At 46.0% G+C, this 22,287-nt stretch overlaps 2 protein-coding genes across 2 annotated transcripts; one reads left to right on the top strand and one right to left on the bottom strand.

Annotated features, from left to right (window-relative positions):
- Window positions 1-2,778: 2,778 nt before the first annotated feature.
- LOC135597702 (AT-hook motif nuclear-localized protein 19-like) lies at window positions 2,779-4,175 on the top strand. The gene has a single exon (XM_065091040.1). The coding sequence runs from the start codon at window positions 3,168-3,170 to the stop codon at window positions 3,939-3,941; it is 774 nt and encodes a 257-aa protein (XP_064947112.1). The 5' UTR covers window positions 2,779-3,167; the 3' UTR covers window positions 3,942-4,175.
- A 5,271-nt stretch (window positions 4,176-9,446) lies between these two features.
- On the bottom strand, window positions 9,447-9,959 carry LOC135611386 (transcriptional regulator SUPERMAN-like). The gene has a single exon (XM_065107136.1). It carries the CDS (start codon window positions 9,957-9,959, stop codon window positions 9,447-9,449), a length of 513 nt encoding a protein of 170 aa, XP_064963208.1.
- Window positions 9,960-22,287: the final 12,328 nt, after the last annotated feature.

The raw sequence follows: 22,287 nt of genomic DNA, 5'->3' as shown, positions 1-22,287 counted from the left end.
CGAAGTTGCAACCGATTATTCACAGAATTTTTGTATTCTCAGTTAAAGTTTTGACTTGCAAAGTTGGTAAGTAGTTTTGCAGTTATTTGGCAGTGAAGAATTTGCAAAAAATCATTTAGATGCTTGTTACAACTATTTTTTGAGTCATTTACTCTGGACTGGATCTGTGGTATTATTACACTTGCAAAACACCAAGGAGGGGTGAGCTTGTTATCAAGCAGTTTGATAGCAGTTTTGACAAGTTAAGCTAGTCGATTTCTTTCCTCCATTCCAGATTTGTTGGATGTGATTTTAATCTCCTAATCTTTTATAAACTCAAATAGGATGAAATTGGGAGAACAATTGCAAAAGAATATAAATTAATTTTTTTCTTTCTTTCTGCAAAGGGTAATTGATGAAGACAGGTTTTGATCTTTTGATCATAAAATATCTTTGGATGCGACTCGAACCTTTTAACCTTTAGTAAGTGGGTTTGATATGCTACCATCAGATATTATTTTAGATATAAAAATATATAGATATTATTTTAGATATAAAAATATATAGATATTATTTTCGGTGGGATTATTTGAATATGAATGTTGGAGTTGTGACCATGGCATCCAACCCTATAGTGGATTGGCAAACTGTTGCTTGAACAAGACAGACCCTTTCACTTCTCCTTCACCTCCCTCCCTCCTCTCATTTGACTTATCTGCCATAGATCTGAATCTTTGATCCGGTCTTCGGGTCGAGGATTGGTGTTTCTCCATGTGGAAAAGATGCATCTAAAACAAGGATTTGAATCCCCCTCCCAATCACTTTTTCTTTAGATCATCTTTTGGCTCACATTCACCCCCTGCGTGTGCTGCTTACCTGACTTTTCTTTTGGTTTTGTTTGGTTTTGGAAGCTCACGCGCGACCAACCATCAATCAAGTTTGACAAAGCTTAGGTTATCCATTTCATGAAAGCCGTGCCACTCGTATACATACTAGAAAACTAGGGTTCTGACTATTTTATTTCTGGAACAGTGCGACTGTGAATCGAACAACATAGCACGAGAGAATCTCATTGGTTAGGGGAGGTGTCGAACTTGAATTCTGCACTAAGGACCACCATTTTAAGAATCTCAAATTTGATTTTTCATGAAAGCCTTTGCTTGGTTTCATGCCATAGATTATGTGGTTTGTTGAGGAAGCTTAATCTTCTCCAGAGTTGGTAAGTCATAAGATCCATTCATAAGTGAAATTTTGGTTTGCAGTTCAAAGCCACTCATCTTCTATGTTATTGGACACTAATGACTGGAATTGCTTGTAGGCTGCTGTAGCTGTAGGGCAGACTTTTGGTTTAATTAATACAGGTATAGTTGGCAAGTTGGTGGTAATGGTCATATTCTAATGGTTCATGTGTAGGGCTCAGTTGTCAGGTCAATAGTCTGAAGTATGAAACCATGATAACAGGGACTTCATCATGTAGGGTTGGTTATATGACATACTCCTTTTTCTCTCTTCTTTCTATGACATTACTGGGATTTCTTTGCATGATTCATAAAGGTCAGCACATGCTAGTTTTGGAGGAGTTTGATAGACATCATTCTAACTCAAACATTAGTAGATGTGAATAAATGGAATTCAATGATGACTGAAGCATAAAGTGGATATTTGAAGATCTTTGTGTAGTGATCTCAGTGCTTTTAAAAGGATGTCAAGGTTTGGAAGAAGATGAGTGTTGAGTGAGAAGGTTACTATATATAACAGAGAAAGGTGATGGATGATACAAGGAAGGATTTGTGTGGTCAAGGGATCTCTCCATCTATATTTTCAGAGAATGAGCTACTTTGACCATCATTAAATCAATGGGGTCAATTACAGATGTAGCATCAATGTCTGTCATAGTTTGTATTTATTTCCAGCTTCAGGAAGGCTATCTGATTTGTTGGAAGTGAAAGTTTCATTCGTTTCTGGTTAGATGTCAAAACCAAAGTGAAAAGGAGACTGATCTCAAGTTCACATTTGAATTGTCTAAACTACAAGTCCAGCAGTGCTGTGGATGTGTGTAATAGAAAAAAACCATGCAAAGGGAGTTAACCTAAGAAGAGAAATTATGAGACTGATATAGAATTATTTTGATGCAGTTTGATTAAGGTTGTTCCTGCTTAGGGGAGCCAAAAAGGTGTTCTGTGCTTGGTTAGAAGCAGCATAGGAATATATTAGGAAAGAACTCTCTCTCTCTCTCTCTCTCTCTCTCTCTGGTGTGTGCTCCCCACCTGCCCTCTGTGTGTCATACTGTCCTACAGCAAAGGCAACCCTAATTTCCAACTCTTTCTTTCTCTCTTTCTCACTCACTAAATAACAATTCCAAAGCATTACCAACCATTGAAGCACCAACCCCTCAACACCAACGGCAAACTAATCACTGCTTCCACCTTATAGTATTAAACACAGAAACAAAACCTCTCTCTCTCTCTCTCTCTCATCCCATGCAGTTCTCCCTCAATAGCTACTCCCAAGCATCACCTAACCATTCATCACCAACCCCACAACAGCAACATCAGACCAATCAGTGCCCTCACCATAAAATATTGAGCACAGAAACAAAACTTATCTTGTGCTCTCCCCACACCAAGTCTTTCTTCTGGTCTTAGGGCATGCCCACTTGCATTCCTTGGTTTGAACAAAGACTATGAACAATATTATATTAATAGCTTTCCTCCCAAGAAAAAAAAGAGCTAAGGACAAGATTATATTAATAGCTTCCCTCCCAAGAGAAAAAAGAGCTAAGTAAAAGCGCATTTCTCAGCTCTTATCTCTCCATGATGTGGTTGTATTCTATCCCCCTCTTTCCTTCCTGCTTCCCCACTTAAAGCATGTACTGTCTACCTTCTCTATTCTGTACCCGGAAGAGAACATGGATATTTGAGCGTGTTCAGATCTTAATCCTTCATGTCGCTCGTGTATCTTTTTCTGTCTCGGTCAACCACGCATGTTTAGATTGATGTAAGATCTATTGGGAGCCCGTAGCAGTTATTACAAGCGAAGGAAAAGGCTCGACAAAGCTCTGCAGGAGAAGAAGCGAGCAGACAAGGGAAGAGACTGACAAGCTGGCGGCTAACCGGTGGTGGGAAGGGCAGCTGGGCCTTCCAGGAGGGGAGGTCGGACCCTCCGATCACGAGAATCACAACCAGGAGATGGAATTGAAAGAACCCGATGCCGCCGGCACTGGCGGAGGAGGCAACGACGAGGACAACGATAACGACCGCGAGCCGAGGGAGGGAGCAATCGTCGTCAGCACCCGCCGCCCCCGCGGCCGCCCTCCGGGATCCAAGAACAAGCCCAAGCCGCCTGTGTTCGTCACCCGCGACAGCCCTAACGCCCTCCGCAGCCACGTCATGGAGGTCGCGGGCGGCTCCGACATCGCGGAATCCATCGCGCAGTTCGCGCGCCGCAGGCAGCGCGGCGTCTGCGTGCTCAGCTGCGCCGGCACGGTAGCCAACGTCGCCCTCCGCCAGCCTTCTGCGCCGGGCGCCGTCGTCGCCCTCCACGGCCGGTTCGAGATCCTGTCGCTCACCGGCACCTTCCTCCCGGGCCCTTCCCCGCCGGGGACCACCGGGCTGACGGTTTACCTGGCCGGAGGGCAGGGTCAGGTGGTGGGCGGCAGCGTCGTGGGGTCCCTGATCGCCTCGGGGCCGGTGATGGTCATAGCATCCACGTTTGCCAACGCTACCTACGAGAGGCTGCCACTCGAGGAAGGAGACGAAATCCCGGGCGGTGGTGGCGGCATCCCGGAGCACCTCCCTGGTGGACTGGCGCCGCTAATGCCCGGAGCCTCAGGACCAGGCGGACTGCCCGATCCCTCGGCGCTTCCCATCTACAACTTGCCGCCACATATGGCACACGACGAGGTCGTCGGGCAACTGGGACACGAGGCCTTCGGATGGGCTCATGCGCGGGCGCCATTCTAACAGCACAGAAGCTTCGCAGAAGGAGCACAACAGGTTGAGCCCTCTCAATTGTTTCGGCTTCATTTGATGCAGTAGCATTCAGTGTGTAGTTGTAGTCGTCCTATCATCTCATTGTCTTTGCACCGTGACGAACTAGTCAAACTCAGAAACACGTTGATGTTGTCGTGATTTCAAAGTGTTGCTTCCTCTGAGGGTTAATTTATGGAAGCCATTAATGTGAGCTTTGTCTTGACATGAATTGTGGACCCTATAAAACAGTGAAGAGCTTCATTAAAGTTCATGGAACTTGGAACCCATCCAAGGAGGCTTGATTCAGATGTGATAATCGATAGACCTTCTCCACTGTGTATCGTAACATGATGTTTGACCATATGCCTTTCCTTATCACATCTACTTGCTGTAGACATCACAAGGTTTAGTTTGACATTGTTTACGTTTTCTGTACTTCTAAAAGCAACAAACACAAACACTATTCAGGATTTGTTCATGTTAATTTACTCCTTTTAGAAAGTTCATTTAGTAGACACCTCCAATATTAGGGGTCAATACTTTCTTTCTTCTTCTATAAAATTCTGCTTTCACTCCTAATATTTTAAAGGTTTTTGTTGGTAAATTCCATAAAAAAAATAACAACATAAAATGGTTCATCAAATTTATTTTCTTCATGTCAAAGTCAAAGTCATAGGGTTTCTAAAACATTTCTTGAGCAAATGTTCAGAACTTCAATGCATTCTTGAGGCCTAATCACAAAATTTATCGCCTTATATCGTTGATGATTACTATAAGTTAGGCTTAATTTCTTGAATCACTTTTATTTAAATTAACAAGGCTAATTATTATAGCTTCGACTGCATTACATGTTGCAGTAATGATGATGATGCTCAGTTCCACATATCACATTGCCTCTCAATCTGATAGGACTATGTTGTTTGGATCCCTTCTTCCTATCCAGACACCAAGATGTGAGTACAATGTGGATCAACACAAGGCATACATAATGGAGACATCTGAACTGTGGGGAAAGGAAATAGAAATTAAGCTGATCAGTAAGGAAAGTCTCAAAGGACATTGTTGTTCTAGGATCTGATTATTGTGGCAGAATTAGGAAGAAATCATATATAATTAATTTCTCTAGATTCAAGTTGCATATTCCAACATTTATTTTCTCAAGCACACATTTCCTTCACATTATTATGCTTTAATTTTGTATCATTTCCAACAATTAAGATAATTATATCATCATTATCAAATTTATCACTACATCTGTATAGCATGACTGTAATCTGATATGATGGTTTTAGTTGTATTGTCTCCAACAACTAAGATAATGTAGTTCTATCTTTGCAATATTAATCACCACCAACTGCATAATATGTTTGATGAAGAAATCCTGCTTCGATTAGTATGAGCTACTTTCAAATACACTCGAGTGTTTGGTTGTAACCATTGAAGGAGTTGACACTTCCATTAAGAATTAAGTGCGCCTTAAAACCATTCATTGCCTTATCCTTTCATTTTTCTATTGGTTATCTGTTGTCATAATACTTTGTCCACCTTATTCTTTTGATGCATTGTTTTGCATAATACTTCGAAGAATCCATGCTCAAATCACAGCTATCGATCTGTTTTATGTTGATGTCAACCCAATCATGTCTCTCTGAGCCAGAGGTGAAACTGCGCAGTATATTACGATTATATGGTCCTAATCATACGAGTTAAAAGCAAAATCATTGATGGAAGATAATATAATTAGCAACGAAGTCTCAAATACTACAATCAACTATACATGTTTGGATAGATTCTTATTGACAAAACAAGGGTAGGTTTCGATATAGGCTGTTGAAATAATTGAACTCGATGAGTTTATTAGTACATTCTTCTTCTCACTTACTATTTGCATGCAAACATAGTAATAGTAAAAGCAAAGAAAAGAAGCGCAAAGGAGAACTTAGCAAGCAAAAGAAACGCTTGCCGGTGGATATCATGTCACACACTCTCTCTCTCTCTTTCAAGGACTGATCCTGGATAGACTAGAGAACAGTTCTCGGATGGGGAAGGTTCGATGCGCACTGCTTGACTTCTCGACACAAATGTCACATGGCGTTGCCTCGAGATCCTGTAGGACCAAGTCAGGCGGATGACCCACGTCGCCTGGTGCAAGGAGTTGATCCAGAAATGACCAGATTGAAGCGGACAAACCAGTCGTTGAGTCATCAATTGCTTTCGGTAAAGGAGTACTGTAAGATTACAAAGAAAGCAAGGCGGAAACAGTCTCATGCTCCCATCTGTCGCGGTCTTATGACGATGCCGCTGTGGAATCTCCATGCAGTAGTAATTAAGTAGCAGATGTAGTGACCATTGACTCCTCATTTGTTGTTTGTGTTCCCAAACCTACAAACAATTATACTGATGCAAGTTTCTAAGAGCTGCTACTCGACGATTTTAGTAGTTCTTTTTTTTGTTTTGGAAAAGCTTCCATTAGTTTAGTTTGCTCAAACATGTCAAATATAAAAATAAGGGCTCATTTTATATGAAAGAAAAATAAGATGTAATGAATACTTTCGGTATTTCTGAGCTTTTAGAAAGTTCTTAAAGAATATAAGAGAATAGATATATATATATATATTATTCATAGCTTATGTGATTGGAAATTCAAGAATATTTGTGTTTAAGTGAAAATAACTCAATGATCTTATAATTAATCTCGAATCGTGTTATCGATGGCTTGTTTACGGAAGAACTAACCCTATGTTAAACCCAAGGTAATAGGAAGAGCTCCAAAGTGCGGGTCATGCAGGAGTTGTTTGGATTCCTCTTTGGAGGAACTCCAAAGTGCATGTCATGCATCAACCTAACACATACAGCTAAAGACAAGGATGAAGTGATCTGTAGATGCATTTGAGTGTTGATTTAGAACCTGTCTGTGATATTAGATTAAGAGTAAGTATCGAAATAAAAGATCATATCTTTAGCTTCAAATTAAAATCAATTTATGTTTCAAGAAGATGCATCCAACGAAAGTAGATTCCTATATGGGACCGTTAATTAACTATATAAGACAAACGAGAACTTTGTGTTGGACTATGATTTTTAAATCTCCTGAATAAAAATAAAATCCTCAGTCATTTGTTTACTCTTTATGTAATTTTTTTAGTGCTCCCTCATCTCATTTTAATGCTTTTTATGCATAAGCATTATTCATTTTTTAAATGATATAGTGACTGATTATGTAAATGCTAAAATTAATACGAAGCCTCGATATGGTGAAATAAGTGTTGTCATATGCCCTTCTTCACTTTTATTTTTATCAAGAAAAGGAACATAATATTGATCATCATAATCAACTATGGGTTTGAACAACATACATGACTAATTATAGATTATCCTTTCTAATTAGTTACATTTAGCATCTCAGACTCTATACATTTAAAAGTTATATTAGGATCTCCATACTTATGAACGTAATTATTGAGATCCTTATACATGGTTAAAAAGATAATTTCAAAAGGTTAAAAATTAGGATTTTACTGAAACAATGAGATTAAATATTTTACTAGAGATCTCAATATAACTTTAAAAATATAAAGACTAAAATACTAAAAATAACTAATTATATGGATAATATGTAATTAGCCATAACGTAGTTGATAGAAAATTATAGCAATACAAAATGTTATATCGAAATGGTAAGTATGTTAAAATTTGACGCAAGAGATTTATGCTCGTTTCTTTGAACGGAGAGAGAGAGAAAAGAGATTATGGTATTAATGATTTTTATCTTACGATGCTTTCAATTATGTCGGCAAATAGAAATCATCGAAAAATCGATATTTTTTGTGATTTTGAATGCAGAAACAAACAAGAGATGAGTGTACGAGACTTCTTTCTTAATATGTGATTTTTTTTGCTATTTCCTGAAAAAATACAGAAAAAATGGATCATAGAGTATGTGTTTAATGGGATCTCCTCCGATATAAAAAGGATTTCGAGAACGAGACTATTGAATTGGCACCAATGTGACATATATATATATATATATATATATATATATATATATATATAGTTTATTCATTTTATTTTCACAGACAATTAATGTTAAAGCATTAATGTTGGGCTGTGGATTGATAAGGCTCAAAGGCCCATTGGGTGCTTGAACTATCGGAACAGTCTCAAGCCCATATGTATCCCTTCAAGTTTTTGAACTTTGCGAAAACTATAATTTTGCATGTATATATCCCTCTAAGTACTTAAATCTTTGTCATATATCATTTCCACTGACATCGGTCCAATTATCTCAAGTTAAATACTATTAATCACGATTATTAATCAATTTTAAATCTAAAAAACCTCTGATTACTTTGACCAATTATTTGACTCTCATATATATATATGTATATATATATATATATATATATATATATATATATATATATATATATATATTTATATATATTTACAACACTTTTGAAAGGGCTTTTATTGCCAATTTAAGTTGCTACATACATCACTGTGCTAAAAGTCCCCGAGAAAGAAACCACCAGAGAAACTAATAGAAATAAAGAGGGGTTTTCTTCTGAAACTACATTGTGATCAAAGCTTCATGTTCTTGATTCTATTCATCATAAATAAGTCTGAACTCGATATAACTTTACTGGTTGATGTTATTATGTCCATTTCTTTAGACCGTAAGTGTGAAATATTTTCGCCGCAAGTTCTACAGATAGATTCGGAGAATCTAATAGTTGACTGTGTAGCTATCTTCATCTTCTTCAACCCAATAGTTTGTGGGCATAGAAAGGATCGATGTTGCGGACTTAGAACATTCTCACAAAGATCTGACCAATGACGGAGGTTTCGACATGAAAATGTAAGATAATATGCTAAATGCCTCCGAAGGTGGTGTCCAAATATCTGATTCATAGTGAAGGCAAGTTGAATACAATCAAGCCATTGGCTGATACCAATACACATAATTCACCTAACTTCCTAACCATGTAGAACTAATCATCACTCTTAATATGCTACCCAATCTCCTCCATCCATAATCATTCCTTTCCTACAATGTAAGTAAGCTATGCGAGTGGGAGATGAGAAACGTAATTAAATGATCATCAACATAAGAGACTCTACATAACGTGATGAATCATGAACATGAACAAGAAAAAGATGATGAAATTCGAGTCTGCCTAAGAAAATAGTGGAATCATTTAAGTTGTTTTATGACAAGTAGAACATGAAAAATATAGTTCGTTCTTCTTCCACTCATAAAATGTATGGAATACACACACAGCCTTGGGAGACAAAATTGCATTCAAGTTGTTCTAGGAAATATATGATCCACCAAACCCTAAATACATGCTCGGAACTCAAGCATATGTTAGCCCTTCGGTTCTTATCATCACACATATTCTTCTCCAAGAAATAAACGTAGAATTAATCGAATAGCAACTATTACGCCGTGGAGAGTAGAATAGACTAACCGAGTGGTGAAGCAGCGAGTGTGAGTCATGGGTCATGGCCGAGTCGAAGTTCCAAATCCACTTCTTCCATCTCATCATCTTCCTCCTCGTTCTCCTCTCCTCTATTCTTTACCGTCCTTTCATGCATCTGTGGGAGCAATCCCCCCTCGCCACTAGAACGAGTTGGTTCGCTCGGCCTGGTCTGCAAACTCCTGTCGGCACCAAGTGGTGATGCTACTTCTCGACCCGAAGAACTCGATGACACGAAGCACACAGGACGAGGCACCGGAGGATAAGAGCGTTGGTGGTCCACGACGGGGTCATAAGAAGCGCCGCCACTACCTGATCCTTCACCGTCTTTCTTGCCGGAGACTCTCGTCCTGGCTCTATCCTTTCGGTGGATGTTCATATGGCCGCCCAACGCTTGCGCTGTGGTGAAACCTCTCCTGCAGAACGTGCAATCGTAGAACCGGCCGGCGCCAGGGTTCTCCTTCACTGGTTCCGACGAATCCATCGCGTCGTTCGATGGCTCCGTTTGCTTCTTCTCGCCACCTTCCATGACCGAACGACTTCTTCTGCCTTGACCTAGCAACGGTGAGTACAAAGGCAAACGAGAGCGAGGAGGGTTGATCTATGCGAGAAGAGGATGATGTTGTGTGTGTGTAAGAGAAGGGACAAGACAATATACAGCTACTCCGGAGCTTGGTCTTCAGTGAAGAGATATAGCAGTGAGGAGGAGGACACGGTCTTGACGCAATAATAGCGTTGTAGTATATAATTCTTCGGCCGGCCTTGCAGCCATTGTTTTACTTGGTAAGGAAGTCTAAAGTGGCTGTGTAGCTATTGTTTCTATCTGCCAGGTTTTTTATTTTTTGCTTTGAAGGTGTCCCATGACTGAGGCCAATGATCATTGGGTGGATATGACTAGTCTATGTTGACACATCTGGATTGTTAGTATAATATTATACAAATGATAGATCTTAGGTTATATATATAAATATATAAATATATATATATATATAACATACTCAGAGTGGACAAGTAGATAATAGTTTCTTAACAATCATATTGAGATAAATCTAAAACATGTAATCTCTTTGCTTGTTATAATATAGGATATTTTTGTAGTAATATATAAGGCTAAGAGCTCTGCTATCATACATGTGTATAATTACCTCGCTAGAACAACCAGCCTCATCTTAGTACTTGATAAGATATATTTTGGGTCTAGACCTTGTCGTGATCGATAATATGTCACACTACAGCCATGTTAGCAAGAGGAGCAATCCCATGTGCTGAGCCATAATCCGTACTAAGGCGTTGCTTGATACGTCGCATCCCGGAAAGTCCAAGACAGCGTCGCATGACGCCATTCCGTGCGCCCCGGGACGGTGGCCGCACGAAGGTACCATCTCACCTATGAGGATCGGTCACCATGCCAAACCCATGTATGATCGACCCTTGTACAATAGTATAAAAACCCCGAGTCGGCATCTGGCCCGGAAGGAGGTAAAAAAAGAACAAATCAACCCATGACTGACTTGCTCATTGGAGGGGCCATAGTCGGTAATCACCCGACGAAGGCCATTTTTTGTAGGAAAGTGACCACCCTCGAGCCACGAGCGTTCCGACCTTGGAGTCATCGATCAACGTCCATACGGCGAGCCACTAACCGGTGTCCGGACTAAGAGATGCTGATCAACACCCCGCGTCGACACCCCATCGCAAGGGCTCGACCGACCTCGGCGACCAGCTCATTTGATCGAAGACTCCAGACATCGACCCGTGGACCAGGCCGTGCTGACTCACTAACCACGGCACATCAGTTCACCAACATTTTTGGCACTAGAAGGAGGGCCATGTCGTAGGAGCATCCCGCAGGAGCTCTCCCCGAAGGAGAACCACCGGTCGTTCACCCCTCTGTTGGGCCAAGAGATCAGCCCCTCCCCGTCCTCAGAGACGGGGGGATCCCGGCCTTGACGCCAGATCGCTACTGGCACCTGTTTAATGACCTGGGGTTGTCACCCCCCAGACTTACAATGGGACCCTCGGTCGTGTCGCCCGAGGCGTTCCTCAGGCTGACCAAGCAAATACAGGCAATGGCGGGGATGATGCAGATGATCGTCCCCACTCATTCCCCAGATTGTGCAGCTAACGGCTCCCCCGACTGACCCGACACGGTAAAGGCCGAGCAGGGAGCCGGTCGGGACGGGAGAAGCCCGAGAGCAGACAATGGACCCAAGAGGTTTGCCCGAGCAGAGCATACCCGCACCTTGTCGAATCACTCCGCCCCACTCCGAGCCTGACACCATATCGTCCGACTCGGTGGATGACTCGTTCAGGATCCAGCTGTCCTAGGTCAACCAACACCTAGATGAGTTCCATCGTGAGTTCTAGGAGTCGTGGAGCGAGTCGGGCGAAGGCAGCTCGGGCGGATCCCCCTTTACTCGGGAAATATAGGACAAGCCTGTACCCCTCAACTTCAGGCTGCCGGCATTGGAGACATACGATGGAGGCTCTGATCCCACAGAGCACGTCGTCGCGTTCCGGGCTCAAATGACCCTCTATGGCACCTCCGATGCCCTGATGTGTTAGGCATTCCCGACCACTTTTAGGGGACCAACGCAAGCGTGGTTCAGCCGGCTACGCCCATCCTCGGTCTCATCTTTCGACCAGCTCGCAAGGGAGTTCGAGTAGAATTTCCTCGCCAGCGTGTGACCCAGGACCTCCATGGCCACCTTGCTCGCATTGTCCCAGTGCGAAGTCGAGTCGCTCTCTCAGTTTATGGCACGTTTTGCCACTGAAATCGGGGGATTCTTGGACGCTCATCCCTCTTTAATCATGCAGGCGTTTCTGATGGGTTTAAAGCCTTCAAGGTTCTTCTGGTCGTTGATCAAGAAGTCGCCATCAACCATCCCCGAGATGCTCCAGCACGCCAACCAGTACATCACCGCCGAAGCTCTAGTGGCGGGAAAGTGCATGGACGGAAAGAGGCCAATGGCGGAATAATCCCAAGGAACGACCTCAGCAGCCCCGGTGCAACCTCACTAGAGGCCCGACCGATAAGAGCTGCTGCTCCCAAGGCCCCTGCCTCTCCCTCTAAACACATCTCGTATCGAGATCTTCCTCCAAATCATGGAGAAGGGCCTCTTACGATAGCCCAACCCCATGAAAGCTACTCACAAAGACTGGTCCAAATATTATAGGTTCCACCGAGACTACAGCCATGACACAGAAGACTGATGTGACCTCCAGAATCAAATCGAGGACCTGATCTGAAGAGGTCACCTCAAGCGCTATCTTAAGGAACCCCGGGAAGCAACTCCGTGCCCTAGGAGACCCGTCGAAAGACAGATCGATGTCATCTCCAGAAGACCGGTAGCCGACAGCAATAGCTCCACGACGAGGAAAGCCTACGCCTGGAGCGCTGTCGAGAAATGTCCTCGATCCAAGCTCGAGCCTAAAATCACTTTCGGAGCCGAAAGGGTCGAGCGCTCCTATCACGATGATGCTTTGGTGATCTGCATTCGGATCACCAACGCTCGGGTCAAAAGAGTAATGGTCTACACCGGGAGCTCTATCGACGTGTTATACCTCGATGCCTTCAAGAAGCTCGGCTTGACCAAGGAGGACCTCACCCCCATGACGTCAGCTCTCACTGGGTTCACGGGGGATTCTATCTCCCCGCTCGGGACCACCATCCTCGCTATCACCATCGGAGAAGAGCCGCGGGCCAAGACGATAATGACTACCTTCATGGTAGTCAACCTACCTTCGGCCTACAATTCATCCTCGGCCGATCGATGCTCAATAAGTTGAAAGCGGTGGTATCCATCTACCACCAAGCCATCAAGTTTCCAACTTCGGCAGGGATCAGGGAATCCCGAAGCGATCCGGGAGAGTCAGGGCGATGCTATCTTATAGCGGTTACTCTCCTAGAGAAGTCACATAACCGTCAAGTCCTGGATCCTCGCGAAGGACCCGTGGCACCGATGCAGTTGGAACCCCTCGAGCAACTCACCGAGATACCCCTGAAAAGGATCCGGCCTGATTTAACCATGAAAATTGGGACGATGCTCCCCAAAGCAAATCAACTCCAGCTCATCGATTTCCTGAGGGAAAATGTCGATGTGTTTGCATGGTCCCCCAAGGAGATGCCCGGGGTCAACTTAGGGGTGACCCAGCACCAGCTCAACATCGACCCTGAGGCTAGGCCGGTGAAGTAGAGGCCAAGGAAGTTCACTCTTGACCGGTATGAGGCGATCGGCGATGAGGTCGATCGCCTTAAAGAGGCAGAATTTATTACTGAGGTGAGATACCCTCTATGGCTGTCGAATGTAGTCCTCGTTAAGAAACCCAATGGAAGCTAGAGGATGTGTGTTGACTACCAATCTTAAACGAGCATGCCCCAAAGACTGCTATCCACTTCCTAGGATAGACCAACTGGTCGATGCCACCGCAGGCTATGAACTCCTCATGTTTATGGATGCATTCTCGGGATACAACTAAATCCGGATGGCTCCTCAAGATCAAGAGAACACTACCTTCATCACTAGCAAAGGAGTGTATTGCTACGAAGTAATACCTTTCGGCTTAAAGAACGCTGGGGCGACTTACCAAAGAATGGTCGACAAGCTGTTCAAGCACTAGCTCGGGAGGAACATGGAAGTATATGTGGACGACATGATCGTGAAGAGCAAGACTGCAAGCACACACCTGGCTGACCTGGCGAAGACATTCCAAATGCTCAAGCAGTTTAACATGCGCCTGAATCCCACGAAGTGCGTCTTCGGGGTCAGTTCGGGGAAATTCCTCGATTTCGTCATCCACCAGAGAGGGATAGATGCCAACTCGGAAAAGGTTCAGGCCATAACCGAGATGCACCCACCACCACCCCCCCCGGCTCGATCAAGGAGGTGTAGTGCCTCGTTGGGAAGTTGGCGACACTCAGCAGGTTCGTGTCACAATCAAGCGACAAGTGCCTCTCCTTCTTCCGGGCTCTGCGGCAAGCCAACAACTTCCCATGGATCCCAGAATGCGAGAAAGCATTGAAAAAGTTAAAGGCGTGCCTTGCTCGCTTGCCCTGACTCGCCTCACCTGAACTAGGTGAAACCCTTGGTCTCTACCTTGCGGCCTCGGCACAAGCGGTCAGCTCGATTTTAGTTCAAGAAACGCCACCAATACAACAACCTGTCTATTATGTAAGCCACATCCTCGTCGGGCCCGAGGTGCGGTATTCCCCGATCGAGAAGCTGACCCTCACACTGATGAAGCAGGCCCAAAAGCTGTGACCATATTTCCAAGCTCACATAATCAAAGTGTGGTAATCCTTTCCAAATTCGATGCGTCGGGTCGAATGCTAGGGTGGTTGGTCGAGCTTGGCAAATTCGACATCCAATACTCCCCCAAAACCGCTATCAAAGCTCGGGTACTGCCTGACTTCATCTTCGAGTTAACTCCTGAAGATCATGCTATTGGGCAGGAGAACAACGAGAGCATGTGGACCCTGCATGTGGATGGCTCAGCCACTGCCGAAGCAGCTGGGGTCGGATTTATCCTCAAGGGCCCGTCCGGAGAAACCTACGAGAGACCGCTCTGATTACAATTCCGGGCCACCAACAATGAGGCCGAATATGAGGCACTACTTCATGGCCTGCGCCTCGTTCTGGAGATGTATGTGAGCAACCTCAAAGTCTTCAACGACTCCCAACTAGTGATGGGACACGTCAACGGAATCTACGAAGCTCGGGACCCAACAATGACGTTATACCTGACAGAAGCGAAATGGCTCGCCCATCGCTTCAACCGCCTCTCGGTCACTAGAGTACCTCGGGTGCAGAACACGCAGGCCGATGCGTTGGCCAGATTGGCCACTGCTCATAGCTTGGCGACAACCCCGGCAACTGAATCCGTAATGACGCCGACAATACCAACTCACAAAGTCGTCGAAATAGAGGACTCGCCAAACTGGATGGAAGAGATCCTCCGCTTCAAGAAGGACGGGACGAAGCCCAATGACCCGACGGTCACAAGATAACTGAGGCGAACCCAAGCCTAGTACTGCGTGGTCGGTGGAAAGCTGTATCGCTAGGCTTTCTCTCAACCTCTCTTGCACTGCCTCGCGCCATCAGAAGCTGAAGCAGTCCTCATCGAACTCCACGAGGGGATTTGTAGGGAGCATATCGGGGGACGAACCTTGACCTTCAAGACTCTTAGATAGGGGTACTATTGGTCGACCATGTGCCAAGATGCCATATCATATGTGCAACGGTGCCAACAGTGTCAAAGGCACGCCCGACTACAACATCAATCTGTAGTTCCTCTTACCCCAATGGAGGCAGCTTGGCCCTTCGCCCAATGGGGACTTGATCTTCTCGGACCTTTTCCTCTAGCTTCGGGACAACGACGCTTCCTTATAATGGGAGTCGACTACTTCACAAAGTGGATTAAAGCTGAACCCTTAGCCTCCATCACCGAGAAACAAGTTCAAAGCTTCACATGGAAGAACATTATTACCCGATTTAGGATCCCGAGGGCTATCGTCATCGACAACGGAGCTCAATTCAACAATGCTAAGTTCAAGGCCTATTGCCAATCGTATGGGATACAATTGAAGTTCAGCTCGGTTGCACACCCCCAAACTAACGGCCATACCGAAGTAATGAATCTGGCAATTCTGGAGGGCCTCAAGAAGAGGGTCTCAGGCATGCACAGAGCCTGGGTGGATGAGCTTCCTAGTGTTCTATGGGCAATGTGAATGACTCCCAAAACCACCTCGGGAGAGTCTCCGTTTAGCTTGGCGTTCGGGACCGAAGCAGTCCTCCCACCTGAGATGGTGTTCCCGACCTTGCGCACCACCAACTACAAACGAGAAGACTTCGACGAGGGCCTACGAGCAAACCTAGATCTCCTTAAAGAAAGAAGAGCGAAGGCACACCTACGTTCCTTGGCATACAAAAGGGCTACGGATCGGATATACAATCACAAAGTTCATCCATGACCAATCAGGGTCAGGGACCTCGTCCTTCGGAAGGCAGAGGTGAGTGACCTGACCTAAGTGAGGGGAAAACTCATGCCGAACTGGGAAGGCCCCTATCGGGTCTACAACGTGGTCCAAGAAGGGACCTACCGACTCGAGACTATGGAAGGAAACCCTCTGCTAAGGACGTGGAATGCGACGAATTTAAAGAAGTTCTATCCGTGAAGACCAAAGACCAAGGTGCCGTAAAGACATGTTTTATTGGTCAAAAGAAGCATGCACATCAACAATCGGGAAAGACAAAAAGTCAGGATTCCAAAGCAATAGCTTTTTATTGATGAAAAGAAATACACATTGTGGTCGGGCGATACAGTTTCAAAATACAACCCGACCAAAGCAAAAGAAAAAAAAATACAGCTTTTAGTTCGGAGGAGTCTCGGACCCGTCATCAAAGGGGATGCTCGCCGGTATGTCGACGTTCTGATCCTCTAGCTAGTCGGCAAACAGGTCTGACTCCAGTTCCAGGTCCAAGTACCTGGCTCGAAAACGAGCATAAGAAACCCGGTACCTGAACTCATATGTCACCCGCCTCGACCTCACCAGGCTACGCTTGAACCTAGCAAATGACTTGTACTCAGCAATCGCCCCCTTGATCTTCTCGGGCAGCACCAGCCACTCCCCCTTCAAGACCTCTTCGACGGCCCAAGCCCAAGACCTGGCGAACTCAACGTCGTGGGAGAGGGTCAGCAACTCATCATCCAGCGTCTGGATGCAGGACCGACTTTCCGCTAGCTCGGCGTTCAAGTGATTCACCTCTTCGTCCAGAGCCGAGGCGCGTTGTTCGGCTACAGCCACAGCCTCTGGGCCATATCCGCTCCTCAACTCCAGGTTCTCTAGACGAAGAGTGACATAGACATCCGACTAACGTTCGATCACCGGCCTGGGGTTAAGGACCCGGTCGATCAACGCCATGGTGTAGTGCTGACCCTGCATAAAGATCGACATTAAGACCCACGCAAAGAAGGAAGAATCGAACGAGAAAAGAGCACCACCACCTACCTAGACAAATGACTTGGCCGCCCGATCCGCCAGCGCCTCCGAGGAGGAGCATTAAAGCTCCTTGGCCATGGCCAGGTGAAGCGCCCCCTGGATGAACTCCTGGGCAACCAGATAATCAACCCAGATTCGACTGTCGACTGTAAGAGTCGCCCACCGAGTAGCGTAGGGAGTCCCTGGCTCCCCTGCAGGAAGATCGGCCATATTCAAGGCTTGGTACCGCTTGCCTTTGGCCTGAGAATGGACATTGTTAGGATCGAGAGCACTAAGAGGGGGGGGGGGGGGGGGGGTGAATTAGTGCAGCAGAAATCTTTCAGCGATTAAAAACGAAAGCTGCGTTCGTTCGATAAAAACTATTTTGATGCAAAAGCCAATTCTAAGATTACTTATGATTAAGTGCAGTTTATGTCTAAACACAGTTTGCGTCTAAGCGCAATTTATGCAGTTTGCAGTTTGCGTCTAAATGCAGATTGCGTCTAAGCGCAGTTTGCATCTAAGCGCAGTTTGCGTCTAAGCTCAGATTGCGTTTAAGCGCAGTTTGCGTCTAAGCGCAGTTTACATCTAAACTCATATTGCGTCTAAGCGCAGTTTGCGTCTAAGCGCAGATTGTGTTTAAGCGCAGTGCAGTTTGCGTCTAAACGCAGTTTTACGTCTAAACACAGTTTTATGTCTAAACGCAGTTTGCGTCTAAATGCAGTTTTACGTCTAAACGTAGTTTTACGTCTAAACGTAGTTTACGTCTAAACGTAGTTTTACGTTTAAAAGTAGTTTACGTCTAAAACACAGTTTTACATCTAAACAGAATCAAGACGTAAACGTAAACTGCAAAGAAACTTGTTCGCAGAAATCAGTTTGCAGTTATAAACAGAATCAAGACGTAAACGTAAACTGCAAAGAAACTCGTTCGCAGAAATCAGTTTGCAGTTATAAACAGAATCAAGACGTAAACGTAAACTGCAAAGAAACTCGTTCGTAAAAGCGCAGAAGACAGTTTACAGTTATAAATAGAATCAAAATGTAAGTGTAAACCGCAATGTAGAGATCGTACGAAAACACCGATTTACGTCTGAATGCAGATTTGTAAAGAACATAACTTAGAAACTTGTTCGTAAAAGCGCAGAGAGCAGTAGCTATGTAGGAGGTTTGCAGTAATGATAAAGTGCTCAAAATGAAAGCAAACCAGAGATTTAGAGTGGTTCGGTCAGTCTTGACCTACTCCACTTTTGGCTTCCTCCACCGACGAGGTCACCTACGTCAACTAGAAGCCTTCCTTCAATAGGCGAAGGCCAACTACCCTCTTACAGATTCACTCCTTTTGACGGGCTTAGGAGACAACCCTTACAGAAGTTTTCTCTCCTCTCTTTACAACTCAAACTTGAAGAATAGAAAGAGGAGAACTAGCAGTTTTGAGCTCTAAGAAACACAGAAAGATAGCAAGATTTCGAGTGTGTGTTCTGTGCTTTCAGTGCTGAATGGGTGGGGTATTTATAGGCCCCAACCCAGTTCAAATTTGGAGCTCAAAACGATCAAATCCCGGAATTTCGGGATCAGGCGGTTGTACCTCCTGACTGGAGAGGTTGCACCACCTAGCAGAGCTCGAAGACTGAGCCCAGGTGGTGCCACCTCTTGATTGAGGCGGTTGCACCTCTCTGCCAGAGCTCGAAGACCGAGCTCAGGCGGTGCCACCTCTCTGTCAGGGAGGTTGCACCGCCCAGTCTTGCTCGAAGACTGAGCTCAGGCGGTGCCACCTCCTGGCTGGGGAGGTTGCACCGCCCAGTCTCGTTGGGAGGCTTAGCCCAGGCGGTGCCACCTCCTGGCTGGGGCGGTGCCACCTCTTTCATTATTTCAGCTCACTTGGTTTGGCTCCAAACTTGGCCCAAACCAGTCCGAACTTGGGCCTAATTGGCCCCTACTTGGGTTATAGGATTAACACCTAATCCTAACCCTAATTAATGTGCTAACTATGATTTTAAAGACATTTTCTAAGCTATTACAAAGTCTGCAAGTCAAGACTTCTTCTGGCGAGCTTCCGGCAAACTTCCGACGGTCTTCCAATGAACTCTCGGAAACCATTCTGCGGACTCCCGGCAAGCTCCTAGATTTCACGATTTGTTCTTAGCAAGTTCCAACGAGCTTCTTCGGCAAGCTCCGATCTTTCTCGGCGAACTCCGCGAACTCCCAACGAACCTTCCGGCGAGCTTCCGAAAAACCCTTCGGCAAGCTCCCAACTCATTCTCGGCTAGTTCCGGTAGCATTCCCGATGAACCTTCGGACTTCCGTCGAACTCTCGAACTCGCAACAAATCCTTCGCGCTTGACTCCGACACTTTGTTTTGCTTTATGTCTTCATCGTTATCATAGTTAATCCTGCACAATTAAAACAAAACTTCGATCGAGATAATTAATCCTAAGCAATTAACCAAGTTGTCCGGCATGTCATTGGTCCCTCGACGCTTCGTCTGATTTTTCGGCGCATCGTCCTCTCCTACGGCCTATTGCCCAATCGGCTAGTTGACTCCGCAACTCCGATATCCTTGGCACAATAACCGCTCTTCTTGGCCCGATGCCCGAGTCCACTGCCCGAAGCCTTCTATCGATACGTCGACCGATCTACCGGCCCGACGTCAAATCTTCTGACATGTTCCTCCGGCACAACATGATTTTCCTGCTTTAATTGTCTCATTCTGATCAAAGCATCCTGCGTCACTCAAAACGTAGATTAAATCATAAACATATATCAAGTAGTTTCATCATCAAAATACGAGATTCAACAGACATGACACAGGTCCCGCATCGACTTCGGGCGCATCGGTGCCCTCTTTGAGGGGTCATTGTCGGACGATCCGGTCACCCCCTTTCCTCTCATGCTTCCCGAGCCCTTGCCTTGGGGAGCAGCCCCGGATGACTCTGGGGCTGCACTCTTGTGAGCAGCCGAGCCCACATACGTCTTCCGCACCGTAGTTTTTGCCTTCTTTTGAGGGCAACCTGCCTCCGGAGACCTCAGCATCCTTTTTGGTGTGCCCTTCTGCGAGGCATCCCCAGCTCTAGAACCCTCGTCACCCCGAGACGATGGCGCTGTAGCCTTGGCGTGAGGCGTCTTCTTCACCGATTGGAGGTCCACCATCTCTGTAAGCAAAAGCCTGGTCGGTTACCTAGCTCAAGATGAGCGGATGATCCATAACAAGCTAATAACCATACCCCCAGCAGTTGGGCTCAGTCCCGCCTCAATCAGCCACTCCTCGGCCATCTCCCTAACTGCTCGAGAAGAGGACAAGATGCCCCTCAGTCGATTCACGTCCGTTGTTTCTCCGACAGAAGTAGCCGGGGCGCAAGATGAAGGACTAAGCAAAAGTGATGGCAACTGTTCTGGAAGAAGCTTATAAAGAGCAGGCTAATCCATTGCGAGACGATGATTGGGCTTCCCGAGGAGAGAGATGGTCGTAGCATTTAAAACCTATCATAACTCCTCGGATTCTCCATATTCGCCGGTCTCGGAGCTCCCGCCAAAGGTGCCTCATCACCCGAAATCTCCCGCTAGGAGCCATTCGTAACAAGAAGTTTCCTAGCAGGCCCTACACCGCTCCACCAAGTATGCCACGTGGTGCGGTGGCACCTGGGTAAACCCCAGCGCGTCGCCCAATGACACCCCTAGTCTTCATCGTAGTCGCTCCAGATCAATTCCCGACTTGCAACTTGCTAGTCCTTATCCAAGTCGCACCAGATTAGTCCTCCGACCTGCGACTCGCCAATCCAGCCAAAGCCCAAGTGCAAGCCCTCGCCCCACAGGCCCAGTCTTCATCCTAGTCACGCTAGATCGGTTCTTGACTTAGACTAGCTAGTCTTTATCCGAGTCACGCCAGATCGGTCCTCCGACTTGCGACTCACCAATCCAGCCCGAGCCCGAGTGCAGACCCTCGGCCCACAAGCCTAGTTTTCATCGTAGTCGCGCTATATTGGTTTCTGACTTGCGACTAGCCAATCTTTATCCAAGTCACGCCAGATCGGTCCTCCAACTTGTAACTCGCTAGTCTAGCCTAAGCCCGAGTGCAGACCTTCGGCCCACAGGCCCAGTCTTCATCCTAATCGTGCCAGATCGGTTCCCGACTTGTGACCAGCCAGTCTTTATCTGAGTTGCGCCAGATCGGTCCTCTGACTTGCGACCCGCCAGTCTAGCCTGAGCCCGAGTGCAGACCCTCATCCAATAGGCCCAGTCTTTATCCTGGTCGCGCCAGATCAGTTCCCGACTTGTGACTAGCCAGTCTTTATCCGAGTCACGCTAGATCGGTCCTTTGACTTGCGACTCACCAGTCCAGCCTGAGCTCGAGTACAGACCCTCGGCCCACAGGCCCAGTCTTCATCCTAGTCGCGCCAGATCGATTCCCCACTTGCGACCAGCTAGTTTTTATCCGAGTCGTGCCAAATCTGTCCTCCGACTTACGACTCGCCAGTCCAGCTTGAGCCCAAGTGTAAACCCTCGGTCCACAAGCCCAGTCTTCATCCTGGTCACGCCAGATAGGTTCCCAACTTGCGACTAGCCAGCCTTTATTCGAGTCACGCCAGATCGATCCTCCTACTTGCGGCTTGCTAGTCTAGCCTGAGCCCGAGTGCAGACCCTCGACCCACAGGCCCAGTCTTCATCCTAGTCACGCTAGATCGGTTCCCGACTTGCGACCAGCCAGTCTTTATCTTAGTCGCGCCAGATCTATCCTCCGACTTGCGACTCGCTAGTCCAGCCTGAGCCCGAGTGCAGAATCTCGGCTCACAGGCCCAGTCTTCATCTTGGTCGCGCCAGATCGGTTCCCGACTAGCAACTAACCAGTCTTTAACCGAGTCACGCCAGATCGATTCTCCGA

The sequence above is a fragment of the Musa acuminata genome, chromosome BXJ1-2 (assembly GCF_036884655.1).
Source record: "Musa acuminata AAA Group cultivar baxijiao chromosome BXJ1-2, Cavendish_Baxijiao_AAA, whole genome shotgun sequence".
Classification (NCBI taxonomy): Eukaryota; Viridiplantae; Streptophyta; class Magnoliopsida; order Zingiberales; family Musaceae; genus Musa; species Musa acuminata.
This window is presented reverse-complemented; position numbering and strand designations above follow the sequence as displayed.